We start from the raw sequence: 21,956 nt of genomic DNA, 5'->3' as shown, positions 1-21,956 counted from the left end.
TTAGACTCCATTCTCTATATTTGGACGAGATCTGTTTGCAAAGTCACTTCACGGACAAAGGGTAAGATGGGATGGAAGAGGAGGGTGTGATAAAGAGAAAAAAGAAGGAGAGAGTACAGAGGAAAAGAGAGGTAAAGGATGAAAAGATTATATGATAAGATTACATTTCTAGGTTAAAATCAAATCAGTTAAGTTCAGTTTAATCAAAATTTAGCTCTGCCTTTTACATATTAACATGTTTTGGGTCATGGTGCATTCCCAGTGTGAAAAGGATGAGACAAACAGTTCAACAAGGTAACTACTGTGGATCAGTTTGTATTGAGGCATTTACAGCAGCAGAACACAAATGAACACAAAGCACTTTGCATATTTTAGTTGAGAAGATTCAAAGTTGTCCTTTAGTATTCAAGTTATAAAGGAATACTTAACAAAATAGCCATACCATGTTACTTTGATTATTTTAAGAAAATTTTGTTTATCTTGCATACCTTCATTGAAAATGGCAAACATATTAATTTATTGATTGGGGCTGTGTTTAATAACTGCAACCATTTTCCCTCAAACCTTAGTATTTAAAACTAAACTGAAAGTGAAATATTTACTATTTATGCTCTATTCAAAACACTATTCATTCTGAACTCACCAAATACGTCTGCTCTGTCAGTACTTTTGGTGTACAAACGTGACACCAAAAGTGACCTTGTGTGTCCAGCTGGAACGCGAATAGAAAGCATCAGACGAGAATGTGCGTGGACAGAACAGGTAGAGTTGTTATTAAATGCTGGCAGGTGACGGTCTGCATTGATTACCATGTGCTCATGTTGCGCAAACATAACAATGTACTGCATCATCCCACCATGTGCCATTGTTGACATCACAACAGCTGATGCAGGAGACCTAAAACGTCATAAGTAGATGTGGAAGGTCAATGACAGCGTGGTGTCATGTGATGAGTTGAGCTGAGAGCGTGTTGGACATTACGTCATCCTTTATTCATTGTTGAACCCCTTTATCTATACACTCATTTTTTGGCATGCCCACTCAGGATTTTTTGATGAACAAATTAAAAATGCACATGTTTGCAATTCCTGTAGGAATGTTAACACCAACAGAATGGTGGCTGAAACTATGAGTATAAGAACTAAACTGTAATAAACTGTAATTATCCTTTTATTCTGGACCGAATTTGGGACTGTTTTTAAAATTCAGATTGCACGGGACAGCCAACTGAGACCCTCCATCTGGAAAGGACACCTGGACTAAAGGATACAAGGTTGTAGGCAAAACAAAAGCATGGGGATGAGGCTGTTTGTTTGAATAAATGAGCTTATTTACTGTCAGGCCAATCTGTCTGGATGACCCTCATCTCTTCTCCAGTCACACTGCGACACTGGCAGGATGCATAATAGTTCTTGTTAAAAATGAGCCAAATCACAGCAGGAAGACAAACTGTGAGCGACACACTTTTCAAACACAACTCTGCTTGCTCATGACCAGCTTCCAGGGACTCTGACATCTGCACTTTCACAGAAATGTTTGGTGTTATTTGGTGCAAACATGTTTTACTGCGTTTTAGGATGTTCAGGCAGTGTGCGAAGTAGAGGGACGTGGTGCTGCAGGTGGTAGGAGGCAAATCGATGTGAACAGAACAGGCCGTCTTTAGCCTCAGCAATCACACACACACCCCCTCACAAACATGCACATTAGCATTCATGCAATCTCAACAGAAGTACCGCTAATGCATAACTGCATGCTTTCAGTTGCTAAGAGGAGAGTGTGATGCTATATGGGCAAGTGTGCTCAATGCATTTTAAATTTGGATAAAGTGTGTGTATGCCTTTAGAAATGGACAGAGGGTACATGGATGCTTGGATTTGAATGGCTGTGTGGACATACCTATAATATATGGTTTAACATGCAATTATTCCCTCTGTAACACATACACAAACAGTATTGATCCACCATTGTGAGACCGGCTGATTACAAATCCCATTAAATTGTAATTAGAGCGGAGTTCATGATAAAGAAGAAGCACTTCAGCTGTCTAAGGCCACCTTTAAATGATAACGGCCTTACTAAAAATAGAAAAGTCTTCCTTTGCATTTACACAGATCTGTAAAAACAACCAAAAACACATGTATGCCAGGCCAGTAGTTGGCAGTACAACTTTGTAATGACACACCATGGAAGAACACCACATGCCTGCGCATAAAGGCATTTCTCTACAGAGCAGTGAGTATAAACAAGCAAGAAGATGATGGCAAATGCATTCATGAGAACCGCCAGCATTAATAACCTCAGTCGAGTCAGTGGCACAAACGCAGCTCTTTAGTCCGCCATTATTGTTAATGTTGTCCTCCTACTTGTGCGTGGCTATGCGTTAAATGTGGCTATAACATCACCATTCTCACTGGATCCATCCCACACAGGGGTAGCGTTTTCCAAAAATTACACTCTGGAACCCGATTTCAGACATTTGCGTTTTCAGGCCATCAAAATGCCATTGTCATTAACAAAAGGCTAAACTGCAACAATTTAAGATTTACCATATTCGCCACAATTTATTAAAATGAACTGTACTGTAGCTTAAATGCACTAATTTCAGTTACAATACTTTTTTTGTGTCAACATGTGGGCATACAGTACAGGGATTAACACAATAACAATCATCCCTGGAAAAGTAGCCTAGATTGTAATGCCATCCAGTATAATTTATGTAAAATATAAGTGACTACTGATACATGTGCCTACATCCAGGTGAAAGATACTGTAAGAGCTACTTCCTTGAAATTTTGTATGGGGTGAAGTTCAATGAGCAGTTTTCCTTTGGACTGTTAGAGACATGTTGGGTTGAATGAGCTGCAAATGTGTTTACCTTATGACCACTCACTGACCCCAAGTGTGCCTTTCTATAAAACTTCTGGTTGTGATCCAACTGGTTTGTTTATTCCAGTATGGAAAGCTCCTTTAACAATTAATCAGCGGGGCTGACAATAGCGATTTAGTTTTCATAGTCTAAAGTATAGCTCAGCATGTCAAAATTTTTAATTAAAGATATCTGTAAATATTTGGGGCTACATGTTGTCCTTGGGGCTTTTTACGGTCTACATCTTTAAGCATGAATTAAATACATTTGTCCAAATTAAATTAGAAAGTTCATTGTTTGACTTAATGAAACAGTATGCAAGTTAGTTTACTTTATTCATGCTGTAAAGCAGTGTGTGACAATTGCTGTTGAAAATGTTTTTTAAAACCTAAATGCACACTGGTTTGGAGCTCAAAAAAACACAATTTAAAAAAACATACATATTGAGAAATGGATAATCTAAATGGATAATGGATGATAAAAAAAAAGAAGACATTGGTGAAAATAGAAGAGAATAGAAGTTATCATGGGATGATGTAAAAGCATATAAATAGAGACTTGAACTGATCTGAAGCCATGACTTCCAGAATCATAATCTGTTATTTTGGGAAGGTTGGGAGGCTTGGTGACAGATTATCAAACAGTGAGCTCACACAGAAGAGGAGACGCATTATGTAACTCTCTGATATACTCAAACTCAAGCTGGAGGAAAAGAATTGGTGTTGTGTCGTTCATTAACAAGTCATCCACAAGAATTAACGACGGCAGTGGAGCATGTGATGCAGCTGCTCAAATCCTTGCTACTTTTTTGCTTTTTTTTTCCTATATTTTCCCGACTCCATGGCCCCTTCTGCTGAAGCACGACTTTTCTATGATAGAGAAGAACTTATCAGCATCAGGAAAAGTTGAGTGGTGTTTGGAATGAACACAAAGGACTGCATGAGGATCCCCACCTTTGGCATATGGCGAGCGGCCAGTCAGACCAGAGGGGAGAAACGAAATTTTAAACTATGTTTAAAAAATTACCTTGTACCTTATACTGTAAAGAGTCTCCATGTTGACTGGCGCTGTCCAGGATTTGGCCAAGTTTTGGTGTAACAAAGGATGTTACAGTTCCTAATATTCTGCTGAAAACTGATGCAGGCACAGACATTTACACAGTTTATCATCCAACTCCTGTATAATGATTAGCATGATGCTAATTTGGCTAATTTTTTCTTTTCTTTTTACAGATTTCTATATTTGAAAACCTTGACCTGGCAAGCCAGTTAAAGTCCTTTCCTTATTGCAAAGCAATGAGCGATTGCAGCCACCCACCACAACCACAACACCGACACCCAACACCAACCACAAAAAGCACCACCATCACATGGAAGACATGAAATATTCTAGAAAAAAGAGATTTTGTTTTTAAATTCTTTTTTCAATTTAGTGGGTGTTTAGATTCAATTGAATGTGAAATCTTATGTAAACACTATATATTTTAAATCAAAGTTGAAGGGTAGACAACAAATTTCATATGAAAACACATTATCTGCTTCAGAGAGTTTAACAGTATGGCATTAAACTGTTGTCTGGGTGGACCATAGCACGTTTCTTGACCTGTGATTGTAGGATGGGGGAAGGGAGATTTGTGTGTGTGTGTGTGTGTGTGTGTGCATTTGACTTACAGTGACAGTGAGATGGACATAGACTGTGAGAGCGAAAATATATGACTGAGAAAATCTGCCTTTGCGCTCAAGTGAGTTGACTAATCCTGCACCAAACTCAGTGTGGGCAAACTAATGCCGTATAATCCATGCAAGTCCACATCAACACTGTATACTTGCAATGGCGCAGCAGTGACATGAACCACATTAGGATAATGCACAGTGCTCTGTGTCCAACGTAAAGCCTTTCCTCTAACACTGTGAAGTCATGTGCCTAACGAAACATCTTTCTAAAAAAGATGACAAAATAAAATGCAAATGACCATGTTTCCACCTGCTAGTATTATGAAAATATAACGTTTCTGTGACGTGATTACATAACTAAGCACCTGTAACTCTGCTGCCGATTCCAAGCTAAGATGGCATTCATGTTATTTTCACCCTTTGAAATCTGAGTAAACTGCCTTGATTTCTTTGAAAAGAAAGAAAAGGGTAAGAAAGCAATGAGCAACAAAAGAGGAAATGACACAAAAATGTGTAAGACATTAGCCAGCGGTAAAAGTAAATTACCTGAAAATTGGAAAACACACAAACAAACAAAAAAAAAAAAACAAAACAAGAAAATGACCCCCAAAAAGTGCTTAAAAATTATAATAAATCTGTTCATTTTCCTTTCCTTTTTCCCTTAACATTTTTCAATGGCTGTTTGTAAAACAATACTGTAAAGTGTCTTGCAATTTGCAGTTTTTAATTTTTAAAAATTTTTTAAACACAGTTCTTGTCACCTTTAACTAATATCTTGATATTTGCGGGACAGTTCCTATCAAGTTGCTCTTTGCCTTTTTCCATGTTTTTGAAAGAAATCACACTTATTTTTCAGGGTTAAAAGGGAGAATACTTGTGAAAGGCATCTAAAAACAGGACAAGAAAAATGATGTAGCTAAAGGTTTCATAGGGTTAATGAATTAATTTCTCTTGTTTAAGGTGTTTATATCAGTGATGGGTAGTAAAGCCTTACTTTTACTCAGTTACATGTACTTGACTCATTTTTCTGGTAAAGTGTAGTGCTAGGGGTAGTTGTTTTGCAGAGTGCTTTCTACTCTTACGCAATTTTTGGGCTACATAATTCTCACTATGTTGACTGATCCATTTAGCTATAAATCATTTTTTTATTCAGCAGAGCTCACACTCACAACAGTGATTGTCCATCAGCGAGAGATAAGCCTACTAGCCATTTATAGCACTACAGATGAAACAGAGGTTTGGCCCGACCACACAACCACATGCAGCGTCATCACACTATGTGCATTTGTTAACATCACCATGGCGCCTTCCCAGAATATCACCAGCAGATGCAGGGGGATACCTAAGTATACTGTAATAAGTAGACATGGAAATCGACTGCAAAGCAGTGATATCGATGACGCTGTTGCCATCACAATTAGTTACATGTTGTAGCTTTGTCACTGGACTTCCATGTCTACATATTACCAGATAAGTATCTTTTTGCGTCTGTTGTTTATGTTCCAAGATGCTACTATTGTGATGTCAACAAATGCACATGGTGGGATGATGTGACATGTGGTTGTGTTTACGCAACTGTAACGAAGTTAAATACTTTATTCTCAATATATATTTTGAATCCATATTTGACAATTTGTAATTATTTTATTTGAACATTTTATTGGGTGTTTGTGAATTTTATCTCAATTAGTTGTTTTTATTTGTTGTTATTATTGTAATTTTCCTGTAGAAACTGGTCCTTTTTGCCCTTCATGGCTCTTGTACCTCCTGAGCTTCCGTAGCTCCTCCTCTCTGCCCTCACAATGCTGCTTCGCATTGATGAGGGTAAGTTGTGTGAGAAAATGCTCCGACATTATTTTGCTATTTACATGTGAAAATGAGCTATATAATCCGTAACCCTTGGTGTGTGGTGTTAACAGTTGTTAATATAATGATATACAGCCGATTTGTACTGTTCAGAACAGTTTTATTAGTAGTTTGCACGATGTTTGTAACCGTTATTGTCGTTATAGTAACCGTTGCAACACTGTGTACCGCCAGAAGTCACATCCTAATGTAGAGCAGGAGATTTTCCACCTTATTCATTGTTAAAAATGTGTTGTTTAGGAGCTGAGGTGCAGACAGACCAACAGAGGGCAGATTGTGTGTTTTGTGTCTTCTGCAGGTATGTTTTTGTTTGATTTATGTTGTAATTTCCGTTGTTTCTGTTTAGTCCCCCCCTTCATCTGTGCATTTTTACCTTGTCCACGAGGTGTCACTGTTTGTTTCATGAATATACTCTTAAATGTTTTTGGGTGATTTGTTAAAATAATAAATTAGAAAATTCATGGTTTTCAGTCATATTTGGCCTGGCTTCGCAAATAATTTAATAAGCAATTTGTTTGTTATAATAATGACATATTTATATGTCATTTTATTGCATATGTATATATCGTTAATAGACCAGCACAATGCTGCTTCGCATTGATGAGGGAGCTGAGGTGCAGACAGACCAACAGAGGGCAAATTGTGTGTTTTGTGTCTTCTGCAGACCAAATTAAATTCTGGAAACCAGTCCCCGTGTCAGCCTCCATATGTGCCTTAGCCACGTCTGTTACACAACAACAGCACATGGCAACAGATTCCAGAATGCCAACAAATGTACATGCTGGCACGGATGTTTACGTCTAAGAACAAAGTCACGTATAGTTAGGTTTAGGGCAAGGAGGCACATGGGTGGTGGTAGAAAAAAATCATCACATTCAAACAGTAAATGAATGCTAGACTCTTGCATCAAGGCCATGATACTTTGATGTGGGAGTATCAAAGTCTGGGTTTTTGGTACCCATCCACCTCCCCTCCACACTGCCCTATAAGCACCCTCGTGTTCCTTATATTTTGTCGTTAGCGTCCTGTCGCCGTCTTGCTGCATTTCACGCACGTGCGACAGGTGCTCCTTTGGGCTGCATTCTCAAGTGACACTGCCCATACGCATCAAGTAGATGTTGCAGGTGCCGTCCAGCTGTCAGCCAGCATTTTATAACACCGCTATTAGTTCTGTTCCACCGTGTTCTCAGCTGAAACCCTCCAGCGGCATTTTATATGCACGCGAAAGGTGCCTTTTGGCGTTACTCACTTACAACAAGAACTGGCAAAGCAGCATTATTTCTTGCATTTGGAATGAGAGCGGGTTGATATGAGTTGGGATGAGAATGTGTTGTTAGTTTAAGGGTAGGGTCTCCAGGAAATGAATGTATGTCTATGTAATTTGCCCAAAAGTGACCTAAGTAGATGTGTGTGTGTGTGTGTGTGTGTGTGTGTGTGTGTCTTTATGTCAACAAAATTTGCCCTAAAGTGGAGTAAAAAACTACAGATGGACCTATATTGGAGGACCATTATGAGCTGTGTGTATGAGTGTTTGCACACACACATACACACACACACACTCCTCCACAGAGCAAACTCTATTAACAGGCATCTTCCCTCAGGGCTGACACTGACTTCCCCTATCAGACTCTGCTGTCCTCAAGAGGACACACACACACACTCCTGTGGACGTGACAAACAGACACACATAGTTCAAGCAGGCCTGTGTGTGTTTGTGTCAGAGCGAGAGAGGGAAAGGGATTTATTAAGAAACCACAGAGACGAATATAGGCAGAGGGGACTTTTCAGCAAGTCACATCTCAGATTATTTCTCATACATGTTTCATACGCTGAAGTCACTGTAGGCATTTCCAATGGTTTGATGCTCTGAAATGAGCATGTTGCTTCCAATTTGGGCATCTCCAGCCAAAAACACACAGGATGAGGACAGAATCAAAGAGAATAAGAGACTTTCAACTTAATTTGTACGTATACACACACACACACCGTCTGTCTATATTTAGATTCAGATATACCTTAGCCACATTAGGTACTAACTAAATGAACACAGTTTTACTATCTTTTAGAATTAATATACTCAACGTCACATGTAATAAGCAGTATTGCTAGTTTTAAATTTTCTTGAAGAACAGCAAGAACTGCAAGAGCAGCAGCCCTCTTCCAGGTTTCTGCCACAAAACAATTCCTCAGATTCGCTGCCAAATCCTTCCTGACGGCACATTAAGTAAAATGTGGCGTGGAGGCTTCTAATCCTCTTGGCAATAGAGTTGTTTGTTGATGATAATTAACACAACATCACAAAGTTAATGCGAAAATGATACATTAAAGTTACAGAGCTTCATATAGTCCCTTTAACCACATCAGAGAGCCAAACGGTGAGAGTGAACAGATGGTACAAAACAGTCATACATACTTCCATTGCATACTGCTACCATGTAACTTGTTCACAACCAAACAGGTCAACTCCAACCAGCAGTGAGTACTAAACTGCATATTTCACAAAAATTCAAGTTGATTCACAGTACAGTGCTTTGAAGATGCATTCACCTCGGTAATGTTTATTTCACAATTGTACAAACTGCAAAGTGATCTAAACGAAATGAAAATATAAAATGTATACATATTGTCTCTCTCCATGGCAGTTCTCTGTAAAATGCTAGCAACAGACCTGTCATTTTTTTTAAAAATTGGGAGACATTCAAACAGCCCTACCTCTTGCAAGTACACATTTTGATGAGCAAACTTCTTTCATCAACATGGAAGTTGTTTTCCCAGGGAAGCAACTGGTTTATACAGGAGAATCTTGACATGATGGAATAGGTGATCAAAAGTTGGGGTTCCTGCTTTAAAGAAAGGGTTTACCATTTCCAGAGGTCAGATTTGCATCACGAATCTGATGACTTTACACCCAACTTGACAAAGTCTAAACACTCGTTGACTTGGACTTAAACACCAATAGCTTGTGACTTCATTTAGCTGTAACAACTTTGACTTGAAACTTGACACCTTTCCCCCAAACCCAAAGAATAAAAAGTAAATTATTTAAAAATCATTAAAGATTTGAGTCATGAATTTGATGACTTCAGACTTGACCAAATCCAAACTCTTGCTACTTGACTTGGACTTTAACACCAATGGCTTGTGACTTCAATTGGACTTGACTTGAGAATATTTGATACTTTCCACCAAGCCAACTATTCACACTGTTCTTTCTCAGCAACTTAGCAGTTAAATTTCCATATGAGCCACTGATGGGGGCTTTTGGCCTCTGAATCGTACGCTGAAATCACAGTCAAAGTTGTGGTATATGGCGACTTCAGAATAAGACTGGGCTGGAAGGTTGGTAATTTAAATGTATCTGCATGTCAAATGTATTTGGGCAAGATACAGACTTGGAAAGCGCTCCCGATGGCTTCGCCTTTGGTGGGTGAGCAGGTGGCACCTTGCATAGTAGCCTCTACCACCAGTGTATTCATACACTGGAGATCGAGGCTACTTGAGTGGGGATTGCTGTAAGGCACTTTGAGTGGTTGACTAACCCTGGATTTCTGCTGCTTGCATGTGCATTGTTGAATGGCTCAACTGTGGTTTTGCTCTGTGCTCCCACTGGTTGTGGTTTGAGTACAGCACAGCACAACACTACCGGATCAGAATCACATGCATTATATCAGTACAGAAACTAATTAGTAAAAACTCATCATCCACTCCCATAACTCTTGAAATAGTGTTCCACACCATTTCTTTTCTATGGCTTTCCTTAATAATAATAATTAATGATTTTGTGGTTTTCCTTTTTTAGCTTCTGCTTGCCCATGGTGTTGGTGGTGACCTCTGAAGCCTCTGACCTGTTAACTCCAGGCCGTGGACCCGCCCAAGTTTTGTTAATGTAGTTACGTGAAATATGATATGTCAGCACAGAGTGTTTTATTCTGAAAATTAAGTGCATGTTTTAATGTCGCTTTCTGACTTCCTGTCTCTTCTGTGTTAAATTCTGCTGAATTGATGCAAAGTGCTCCGGCATCTGGCAAAAATAAAAGACTTGCATATACTGTCTGCAAGGGTTTGGAGTGCCGGAGCTGGGACGGAGTCAATTCACAATGCAGAGGAAGTAAACACATAGACTAGAGTGTAATCTATTTACTCCATCTGCAGTGGTGGATCAGAGTAGGAGCGAACATGGATCAAGTGGAAATTAGCCGTAAGCAAAGTGCCATATAAATATAGCCCATTAGTAGTACAAAGTAGAACATACTGCAAGTGCCAAGCTTTGATTGTCTGTGTTAAAAAATGAGTCTCCATCGTGAGGTTTGAATTATGTCAAAGAGATGATCATATTCTAAAGATGTTCCTTTCCTCCACAGAGAGTTAACAGGCATGTAAAATGGTAGATGGCTAAGTACGTCCTTGTTAGGTATGAGTCATACGGTCACATTCTTCTACCTTTACTCCAGCTTTCCATAAAAAAAGCGTGTGAAGTGTGCCCGGCTTCCTGCTATAGAAACGGTTGCTGTGGTGACTGAACGTGTCCTTTGAGTGGATGACGGTCTTGTGATGAGGAACAGTGATATACCGCTCCGCTCCAAGGCTACTTTTTGTTCCCTTGGTGAAACCTTCTGTGCAGCAGTTGCTGAACAGAGTTACCTGAGTGTTGTACAGATGCTGTGGGTCTATATATCAATGACTCATACTGTACATGATGAGAGAAGACAAGTCAATAGTCAATAACCCCAGCCTGCACTCACACACTCAACACGTCAACACCGCTGATAGAGCCCTGGATACAGTATGTAGAGTCTGTACTTTCAAAGGAGCCCTCTGTTTGGATTACGCCATTACATACAGATACCTACAGTATTTACCTACTCTAAGGCTGATAGAATTGTTCAATGTAAGCCTAATAATAAATTTAGTTTTCCCCAAGCCTTTATCTTTCATCCCTAAACATTTTTTCCTAGCTTTTTAAAAATAATTTTCTCATTTGACGAATTCATTCATTCACCATTTTTTCTTTCTACCCAGTTACTCATTGCCTTTCCCCCCCATGTTTATTTATTAATTATTATTTTTTAAAAATCAGACCACTTTTCTCAAGGTTTAAAGGTGTAAATACTTGTGATTGGCATTTGACAGCAACACAACAAAGGTGATGTTGCTCCAGGATTCAGAGGGCTAATATTATTGTTGTGAAAGAAAATTATAATTGCGTGGTTATACTTTTAAATAGATGAGAACTTTTTGTCATTAATTCTCCAAGCAAGGATATCCAAGATATCATCCCAACTTGTCGAATAGGGCTGCTTTGTCAGTGAACCTCGGTATGACACCCCAGCTATTCTAGTGCTTCTATTTTTAACATTTAGGGACAGCTTGTCAATTTACGCTTATAAGATGCTCTGTTTCTTTTCAAAATGCACTTAGAACTTCAGTAAAACGCTTTGTTGTAAGGGTTTATTTCCCTAGGTTTAAGCAACAAAGGTCTGTGATTAGGTTTTGAAAAAGTAGGTCTGCCCCTTAAAAGTCAGAGATTCGACCTACAGTCAACTGAGACTGTTTCAAGTTGAGCAGTCCTTTTTTTGTGCAGTGTACTTTTTCCACACATATGTGTGTGTGTGCGTGTATGTGTGTTTGTGTGTGTGTGTGTGTGTGTGTGTGTGTGTTTGTGTGCGTGGTTATTTTTATTTTCCCTGCAACATAAGTTTTAAATATAACAGTATATTTCTAACTATGTACATAACTATATATAGGGTCATATAGCTTGTAAAAGGCACCTGAACGCAGAACAAGAAAACTGATGGCAATCCAGGTTTAAAGGTTGACCCCCCAAACAACAAATGATGTCATTTCACTTTGGAACAGCTACAAAGGAAATATGTCAATCAAAATCATGTGGAGTGTTATTGTGCTCTATCGGACGCGTCTCTTAAACACACCTACAGCACCATCTAGTGTTACATATCGGCATCACACGCAAGTGATCCAGGTAGTGCTGGAACCGATCAGTGCATTTATAATTATAGTTTTCTTATAGTCATGATCATTCAGTTAACTTAAAAACCCACCATTCTCAAGATCATTTGTACCCCACAAGGTGAGATCTTGCATGGAGCCCCAGGTCGAGGGAGATTGTCAATGATCTTCTCCAATTTTCAAATGATTGCTCCAACAGTTGATGTCTTTGGCTCATCCCAGCCTTGTGCAGGTCTACAATTTTGTCCCTGGTGTTTTTAGACAGCTCTCTGGTCTTGGCCATGGTGGAGGTTGGAGTCTGACTGTCTGAAGGTGTGGACAGGTGTCTTTTATACAGATAACGAGTTCAAACAGGTGCCATTAATACAGGTAAAGAGTGGAGGATAGAAGAGCTTCTTAAAGAAGAAGTGTAAAGTCTGTGTGAGCCAGAATTCTTGCTTGTTTGTAGGAGCCAAATACTTGTTTTGCACAAGAATTTGCAAATAATTTGTTTAAAAATCATACAATGTGATTTCCTGGATTTTTTTTCCACATTCTGTCTTACACAGTTGAAGGGTACCTATGATGAAAATTACAGACCTCTCTCATCTTTTTAAGTGGGACAACTTGCGCAATCGGTGGCTGCCAAATACTTTTTTGCTGCACTGTATATATATATATATATATATATATATATATATATATATATATATATATATATATATATATATATATATATAGTATTTACTGACATTTTAACTACATATTGACAGCAACACATGGGACAGATAGCCTGTGAAAAAGAAAAAGAAAAAAGAAAAAACTTGTCTGTCTGCCTACTTATAGTGCTTCTAATAGCATTTGCAAGAATCCACTGTGCCTGAAGGACAACAACCAATCAGAGCTGAGGAGTATGTAACACAGCTGTCAATCATGTCAGTCACTGCTTCATGCTTCTGGCATGAATCATTTTTTTCTCATTTTGAGATGAATGTGTTTTATGCATGGTCCTTGCTTAATAAAGACATGAAAAATAGAAAAAAACCCCAAAAACCTCCCCGACCAACAAGTTGAAAATAGTCGTGCTAAAGGACCCCCCACCAGTCAAAACCAACATTCTCATTTTACAGCTGAACAGTAGAGGAGACCAGGGATGCTTGTGACACTCTGAATTTCTTCAACTAGGAACAAGCAATGAATCACCTGAGTCACACTGCACATGCTCAGAACAGTTGTTACTCCTATGGGAGGAAGCAGCACCCTGTACTCAATAACATTTCAGTGTAATGGGAGATGAGCCTTTGTTTAGTTAGGTAGCTTGTTGTTTTGGAAGGGAGTCCCTGCAGGGCCGACCTGCAGTGAACTCTGTATTCATCAGCGAGAGATGAAGTAATAACTTGTGACATTAACCACACGAGCAAACGAAGATAAATCTGTTAAAAATGTATTGTTAAGAGAAAGAACAGATATACAGTATATTTTTTGATTATAGCAAAGCAAGAAGCATTATAAGATGCCAAAAATATCATCACTTATCAGTAAAAAGCAGGAAGGACTACTGGTAAATACCATAACATTCCTAAAACCGGTTTCCAGCATGCATCACAAGCATCAAGGCATGTCTGTCTGCTAGCTACCTACAATTTGTCTGCTCATTTCAACAGGACTGCAGAATTTGATCGTGCAAAAGGTGCCTGTGATTGTATTACATATACTTGGCATTCTACCCCAAAAGTGAAACAGTGAATATGCTGATTTAAAGGATAAATAGAGAATAACTGCAGTGATTCAGTTTACTGGGTTTGGGGTTTGTCGATCCAGATCTCATTGTGGTGATAAAAAGAGATATATGGGTCATAACCAGCCCCAGCGTAAGTTTGGTGTTCAGTGCACTTTATCCCAGCTTCAGACAGGTCGCGGCAAAGCTCCATTTCATTTTCGTGACCTGTTGCGATGCTTGGAGTGCCGCCAAAGGTCCTTTTGTATGATGTGAAAACAATGACAGAAAAAATGAATTCAGATTACATCAGATACTTTGTTAAAATCATCATTTACTGTAGAGTTGCTTGGTAGTTTGTTTTCTACATTTACTTACTATCTTCTATTTCTGTCTTGTTTTGTATGCATGTCATATTGATATTGCTGGAAAATTATGCAACCACTTAAGCCTGCAGTTGGAAACCTTAATACAAATAACTTTTTGTTATATTTGCTGAAACTGTCACTATATTCACACAGTAGTACATAACACAGTCTGTGAAAAAAAAATCTTATTCCTTCTCCTATAATTCTTAACTACATTTGCTAGAATCCACTGCAGTTGAAAGACAACAACCAATCAGATTGAAGCAGTCTCTAATGCAGCTTTCAGTCATGTCAGTAACTATCAAACTAGACAGCACTGATCAAATATGAATCAAGATTTTGTGAATGCATCCCCGATTTCTTACCAGGGGTGTTTCAGGAACATATTCTAGTGTACGGTTTAGCCATAAAAATGAGAACGTTCCAGCTGGGCAGTGCTTGGTTTGGGCTCGAGTGTTTTCAAACTTGTGGCTGGGTCATCAGTGTTCTGTCAGTGGACTTCTACACACTGGGTATCCTCCTGCTTCAGCAGCTGACTTTACACTGCAACCAATGCTATGCTTCAACAAAAGCATATGGTTAGGATAAGCCAACAAAAGCATGTTATTGATTTTCCTCTATATTCATATGGGAAGTGAACACTGGGCTCCCAGGTAAAAGTCCAGGGTTTGTTGCATGCATCCACTGCCCCTCCAGCTCCTTATATTACTGTCGACAGCGTTTCAACCTGACACCGTCCAATGGCGTAACATACAGCTGTGACAAGTGTTGTCGGGCTGCATTGAACTGATGCTCATTCGCATTTCATACTGCCGTGCCAGGTGCTCTGTGGCTGGTGCTAGCAGCGTATAATAACACAGTAAAAGGCCTATCATGCTGCCACGAAAGGTTGCTTTTTGCGTTGGTGTCTGATGCTGAGATCACTGACAAAGCATTGATATATAACAGCTTTGGAATATGAACTGACTGTATTTCACAGCTAAACAATACACTAAAATATGCTTCTTAAAACATTTAAGGCCAGGAATAGGTAATCAACTTACAGAATCTTGATTTGATCGTTTGACAGTTCAGTTCACAAACTTCTATGATTGACAGCTGCCTCAGAGACTCTTTAACTCTGACTGGTTGTTTTTGTTCATTCTAGCAAATACCATTAGAATCATCAGAATCAGAATCAAGATATTTAGTCTATGGGCCAAGACCAAAATATTTACTAACTGGTACCTGCTGAGGTGGAAAATTCTGGATTGGTAATTTGACAAAGTCTAGAAACAATTACAGCACATCTAACATAAAGTTACATTTCCATTACATTTCCATTACAACATTACATTTCCTTTGCAGATTAGATAGCTTTCATTAGTATTTTAACCTTTGAACCCTGAGAAAACTGGGCTGAATTTCTTTCAAAAACATGAGCACATAGCAACTTGGTGAAAAAAAATGTGCAAATTGCAAGAAATTAGTAGATTTAGAAAATTATTTTTAACAACAATCAAGGAAACAGCTATGTATAAATAACAAAATGAGAGATTTAAATCTATGTTACAAAATTATTCTAATTTTAAAGCACTTTTTCCAGCTCATTTCTGTTTTCTTTTGTTTGTTTCTTTTTTTAATTTTCTGGTACTTTTTAAAATCTAATTTCTAAATAATTTGGGGTAATTTCTTCTTTTGTGGTTCATTGCCTTCTCCCCATATTTTCTTACAGAAAATAAGCCAATTTGCTCAGGTTTCAAAAGGTTAATACTAGTTGCCAACTACAGCTTTAAATTTGCAAATTAGTAGAGTGAAGATCATGAATTTACAGTCACAGTTACAGTAAATCTTGACCCCAGTAAAGCTCAAATCTTGTCTGATATGTGTCCATATTGCCCTTTTGTCTTATTACTATTTAGTAGCTTGGGAACTGTAAAGAAAGGTTATAGTTGTTTAAACACTGAATTTCTGTTAAATAAAAGTCCAAGACAACCATCAACTGAAAGATCAAAATTGGTACTATTCACCTGACATAGACGGTGACTTCAGGCCGACTTTCCAGTCTGACATCTGAATCAGTGATTACGGGTTCGGAGCCAGGAGCAACAAACCAGGATAACCACATTTCATTGTCACTTGTGACGTTGATCAGCGACGGCCAGGAGTTGACATAACCTGGAAATTATAAACAAAATGGTTAGAAGCTTATTTCCAAAACTGTACAGGACTACAGGGATGTTTCTGAGTAAACTACACAGTGGTTTTTCATTTTGTCAACAAAATCAGACACATTTCTAGGAGGCAAAACTCGTACAATTTTTAAGCAAAATTTCTAAGTTTACAATGTATACAAACTCCAACATTACTTCAAGACAAAACTTACACATATTCAACATTTGTTTAAGACATAACAGCTACAAATTTAGACATTTCTTGGAGGAAAATCTGGTATGAATTTTAAAAGTTCTGACATGCAAAGGTTAAAAGACATGAAAACATCCTTCAGACGACAAACAGTGACATATTTATATTCTTGGATCATATTTATATTCTTCTTTGGTGGGTTTTAGGATGATACACAGCAATAAAGGTAGGTTCAAAGTACCTAAATTTGAAGTGATTCGTAATATGCAACAATTGAGTTACAGGAAGAGGTGTTTTGTTCAGGGTGTGTCAGAAGGTCATTACTAGGTAATTACCCAGCTAGCAATTGTTGGTCCGAAAAACATTCTAAAAATGCTACAATGCAAATTTTCAGTACTGTTTTCAGCAGCAACTTTCTTTCAGTTCACATAATGTTCTTCTAAAAGTAAGGGTAACATTCTCTACAAATATTTTTTTTTTTGGTTTATTTTGTTAATATATTACAATACAGGAATGTTTCATAAAAAATATTACATAATCTCAGGCTTCAAAATCATCCTGAAAACACCTTCTTAATGTTGCTTTGAAAATGTTTCATCCTTTGTTCTCACAAAACATTGTGGGAACATTTGAAAAAAAGAACATTCTATAATCTGTCACCTTTTGACATCATCATTGAGTTTTTTTTTTTTTTAAAGGACTTCTTTTTGAGCAGAACAGCAGTCTTGCTGTTTGCTCTACTTGCTTTTATGCAGATTTTTTTAAACTTTAAAATTTGATTTTATGTTGGTTGTTTTATGCCTACGCTTTTACCTTGTAGCAATTTGTTCCAAATGTAAAGTATATTACAAATCTATTATTATTATTATTATCACCATCGTTGTTAATAATTAATTAATTTATTTTTATTATTTGTATTTTTTTTATCAAAACATTCTCAGAATATTGCAGTTAAAAACAATAGGTCGCCTTTATCCTTACAGGGACGTTATTTGAAATAACAAACATCCTTTAAAAGTTCTTTGCACGTTAGATTAAAATGTTTTCTTCAAAACATTATTACAACTTGTTTTACTGATGAATAACATGATGACATGATAAAGCTGCGGTTCTCTACAGACTCTTGAAAAACAGCGAAAATGCAGAGAAATACAGAAAAATACAATCCCAGTTTGACTCAGAATTTCGCCGATATATCAAATTGGTTACTAGCAACTACACAACCAAAACTGTGATGGAAACTTTTGGCTTCACCCTGACGCACCTGTAACACTCTCCAGTTTTTTGCGTGCAGCCATAAAGTCATTATATGTGGCGCTCGCTATCTTGGTCCTGATCCATTTAGAGGGTTTATACTCACGCTCCTCGAACACAATTTCACCAGCCTCACCAGCCTGTAGACAATAGAAACATACAAATGTTGTACATACACTCTTGATGCGTGCATATGTATGTGTGTGTACTGCTCTTAAATTACCTTTTTGTAAGTTTTAATCACTTTGTACTCGGGACACGGTTTGTTATGGCAATACGTTTCCCATTCTTCTCCTCTGCAGAGCGACACCAGGAGCAGTGCAAGCAGCGGCAGCTTCATCCTTCCGCAACAAAGTAACTCCGCAGATTCATCTGCACACACACACACACCTGCTGATTTTAAGCGACTGATAATGACACATCTCAAGAAACCAGTTTATCAGGTCACACAGGCACGCCCACATTGTTTTCCTCATGTCACCGTCGCCGCCTGTTGGTTTCACAAGCAGGTGTTTTTCTGGAAAAATAAAAAATAAAAAATAATAATAATATTAATAATAATAATACATTTTATTTATAGGCGCCTTTCAAAGCAGGTCGAGGTCATGATATGTGATTTTTGTCTTCTTCTGAATGACCTCTTGTTTTAATGCATCAGTTCTGAGAGTTGTTGCACTGTAGGGTCAATAATCCACTGCTACACTTCAGAGTTTGTCACAGCGTAAACAAAGATTCATTTTAGCCCTGCAAACTGCAAACAAGATTAAGGGCAATATGTTGTTACCAGAGCAGGCGCATGTCCTGTACTGCAGTAAAAACCATTTGTACTCAGGATATGATTTTACATGTGGTATCAGTCTTTTGTGTGTTTTATCTGTTCACAACATTCCACTGAATTTGATACTAAAAGGAATAAGATATCCTTCTCATGTTGGCTGAAAGATCACATTATCTTCAGCTGGACTCAAGGGCATAAGTTTGATTTCAGCATCAGTAGGAGCACATATTAACAGGGTTTCCATCCAAAGGACATATTTAGCGTTAAACTCTTCTTTTCCTTCATGCCAGTGAAGCTTTATGCACCAGTTTATGGTGGAAATGTTTTTATTTATGCAAAGACAACACAATTCAGGTGATAAGTAAAAGTTTAAAATATAATAAAATACAATAATGGAGTAGTAGGAATGCAGTAAGACTCTCAACATTCTCTATTACTCTGAAATATCAATTCTTTGTTTCATGTAATTTGCTGTGTGCTGAGTCAACACACATGAAGGCATAATTTGCTCTTCAGTCTTCCTTTCACCTTTGTCTTTTGTTTTTGGAAATAAAAATAAGTGTACGTGGCATGTATTCATATCAATAATAAATTAATTAATTTTCATTCATAATTCCTAAACATCTGGACTTGAATAACACACAAGATTTCTGCTCATGATCAAAACTTCCCTTGCATTCCCCACACATCTGTATTCTCTGAGATTTTGAGAATAAAGTTTTGATATCTTGTTCTTTTAGAATGAGGATTATGTGAAGGAAGTTGCTCTAATATTGGCAGGGGTGGGGGGTTAGGGTTAGACACTGTGTATTGATAAATGATCTAGACAAATTAATGATGATGGCATTTTTGCAGTTACAGTAAAATTTGATTTTGACATTTCTTCAACTGTAACGAGAACAAGAGACTCGGCGATGCAGTTGTCAGATCATTACATTTGGTACCAGTTTCTTAAATCAACTTCAAAATTCTTTGCTTTGTCTATAAATCGCTGAATGGTTGAAGTCAAAGATATCAGATCTCGAGAGCTGGTATGAGCCTCCCAGGCCTGTCAGAGTCAGACTTAACATAGCTGCTTCTAAGCTTCAATGCTGCTCAAGTGTGAGACTAATTGGAAGAAGTGCTAAGGCTTGAGATGATGCTGAGTGTAGCATACCCTCCGAAAGATGGTAAGAGACTCGACTGATGGTTTTTAGTGTTTATTCCTTTCCACGAGCTCCACAATAAACCAACGTGAGAACTTGTAAGAAAAACAAAGAAAACAACAAATCACATCTCTGTTACCATTTCCGTATATAATAACTGGTAAACAATCACAGTGCAAGCCTATCTGAATACTCAGCAATACATCGTGAGATCGCTAAACACATGAGCGACAAGCTAGCATAAATTTCCTGCGCACACACATTGTCAAAAATATAGTTACAACCACACACCAACCTTGTGCCTCTTCAGGGGGTTGCTAAAATACACTCTGTTTCCGTCACCATTTCTGTTTTGCTGCTTCACATGCATTTTCCTTTGTTTACCTTACAGCCAACTTTATCATTTTACCGTCAACTTGTTGATTCCGTGTTCATGGCTGAATTTTTCCCGGCAACACACTATTAACCCGGAATTACGACATAGCGACCTTCAAAATAAAATCTTGCACTCTTAAGATGAACCCTTTTAGCTCTTAAATGAGCAAAATATACACATACATATAGATGAAATTAATTTTTTTAGCAAAACTCTAATCATGAAATATATTTATAAAGGAATTATGTCAAAATACTATTTGTTTCTCCCAAATGAACTTATATACAGTGCAAGCTGCCCTCTGGTGGACAAAACGAGAAACAGCAAGCACAAAACACAAAGTGGGTTTGCTACACTCCCACCAAAATTATGAGTGTTTCACATTAAATGATGTGAACAAAGAATAATTTTCTCAGTAAGAGAGTCATTGTCTTTATGCCACAGTTTAAGAAGCTTCAAACAGCAGAACTAACTTCTGCACTGGGCGTTCTAATATAGAAGGTTTGGCAAGACGCTCACCTTTCTTGCTCAGACTCTTATCTCCTACAGAGATTTTCACCCTCCTCACAAGTCCATCCTTACCACTGACAGTCTCTATGACTCTTGCGAGTCTCCATTCACCTCTGGGTAACAGTTCATCTTTGTCCATCACTATATCACCCACCATTAAATTTCTCTTTGGCGTGTGCCACCGCTGTCTGGTGGTGATATTGTGCAGGTATTCTCGTTTCCACCTGCTCCAGAACTGGTCTGCAAGAAACTGCACACGACGCCATATTTTTGCTCCATATAAGTCCTCTTTAGGGAACGTGCCTGGTGGAGGGAGTGCTGTACTGGACTTCATGTTGATCAGGTGATTCGGGGTGAGTGGTTCAAGGCTGTCAGGGCAGTTCAAGTTATCAACAGTGAGGGGTCGACTGTTGACTATAGCCATAGCTTTGTACAATACAGTCCTTAATGAAGCATCACTGAGCCTGCCTTGAGAAAGAGACAGAGTAGAGCTCAGGACACTTCTGACAGTCTTTATCTGGCGCTCCCACACGCCTCCAGTGTGACTGGCGTGGGGTGCATTCATGATGAAGTCGCACTGTTTCTGTGACAGGAATGTGTTCAGTCTCTGTGTGTCAAGCTCTTGCAATGCTGTTTTGAATTCATTCTTAGCACCTACAAAATTAGTGCCCTGGTCACAATGAATTTGACGAACTGCACCTCGAAGAGCAATAAAGAGTCGCAGGGCGTTGATGAAGGTGTCAGTGGACATATCCTCTAACATCTCGATGTGAATGGCTCGTGAGCAAAAGCAAGTAAAGAGCAGGCCGTATCGCTTATGCTGCTTCCTTCCCTGTGTAGTCGTGAAAGGGCCAAAGCAGTCCATTCCACAGTATGTGAAAGGAGGGAAGGGCTCGACACGTTCAACAGGTAAGTCACTCATTCTTTGACACTCTGCAGCTCTTCTGAGTTTACAACAAGTTACACACTGATGGATGCATGATGCCACTGCTCTGCTCATTCCTGGAATCCAATATCCGCTGCCTCTGATTTCAGTGATTGTGAATCCTTTTCCTTGATGTTTTGTCCTTTCATGGTTATGAGTGATTATTAACTTTGTCACATGGTGCTC

General features: G+C 38.4%; 1 protein-coding gene across 4 annotated transcripts; it reads right to left on the bottom strand.

Annotated features, from left to right (window-relative positions):
• Positions 1-13,779: 13,779 nt before the first annotated feature.
• On the bottom strand, positions 13,780-21,937 carry LOC121963353 (heme-binding protein 2-like). Of its 4 annotated transcripts, XM_088086332.1 has the most exons (6): positions 20,255-20,426; positions 19,971-20,054; positions 18,260-18,408; positions 18,047-18,176; positions 16,446-16,593; positions 13,780-14,328 (listed from the first exon to the last, which is right to left on the bottom strand). In XM_088086332.1, exons 3-6 carry the CDS (start codon positions 18,374-18,376, stop codon positions 14,145-14,147), a joined length of 579 nt encoding a protein of 192 aa, XP_087942458.1. In that variant the 5' UTR covers positions 18,377-18,408; positions 19,971-20,054; positions 20,255-20,426; the 3' UTR covers positions 13,780-14,144. The 4 variants fall into 4 exon arrangements, 2 of the variants coding, with proteins under 2 accessions (XP_087942458.1, XP_087942459.1); XM_088086333.1 differs by lacking the exons at positions 19,971-20,054; positions 20,255-20,426 and having other exon boundaries at positions 18,260-18,425; XR_015778383.1 differs by lacking the exons at positions 13,780-14,328; positions 16,446-16,593; positions 18,047-18,176; positions 18,260-18,408; positions 19,971-20,054 and adding an exon at positions 18,499-18,553 and having other exon boundaries at positions 20,255-21,937.
• Between the last annotated feature and the right edge of the window lie 19 nt (positions 21,938-21,956).

This window comes from Plectropomus leopardus, chromosome 13, assembly GCF_026936395.1.
Source record: "Plectropomus leopardus strain MGB_pleo_1.0 chromosome 13, ASM2693639v1, whole genome shotgun sequence".
Taxonomy (NCBI): Eukaryota; Metazoa; Chordata; class Actinopteri; order Perciformes; family Serranidae; genus Plectropomus; species Plectropomus leopardus.
Note: the sequence above shows the minus strand (reverse complement) of the source record. Positions and strands in the feature narration are given on the sequence as shown.

What these genes read in the sequence shown, in the direction of transcription:
- LOC121963353 (XM_088086332.1), bottom strand. Translation starts at nt 18,376, where the DNA reads ATGAAGCTGCCGCTGCTTGCACTGCTCCTGGTGTCGCTCTGCAGAGGA. An exon ending in TGATTAAAACTTACAAAAAG is followed by an intron (nt 18,177 to 18,259) that starts GTAATTTAAGAG and finishes TATTGTCTACAG; the next exon opens with GCTGGTGAGGCTGGTGAAAT. An exon ending in GAAGTCACCGTCTATGTCAG is followed by an intron (nt 14,329 to 16,445) that starts GTGAATAGTACC and finishes ATCATACAAAAG; the next exon opens with GACCTTTGGCGGCACTCCAA.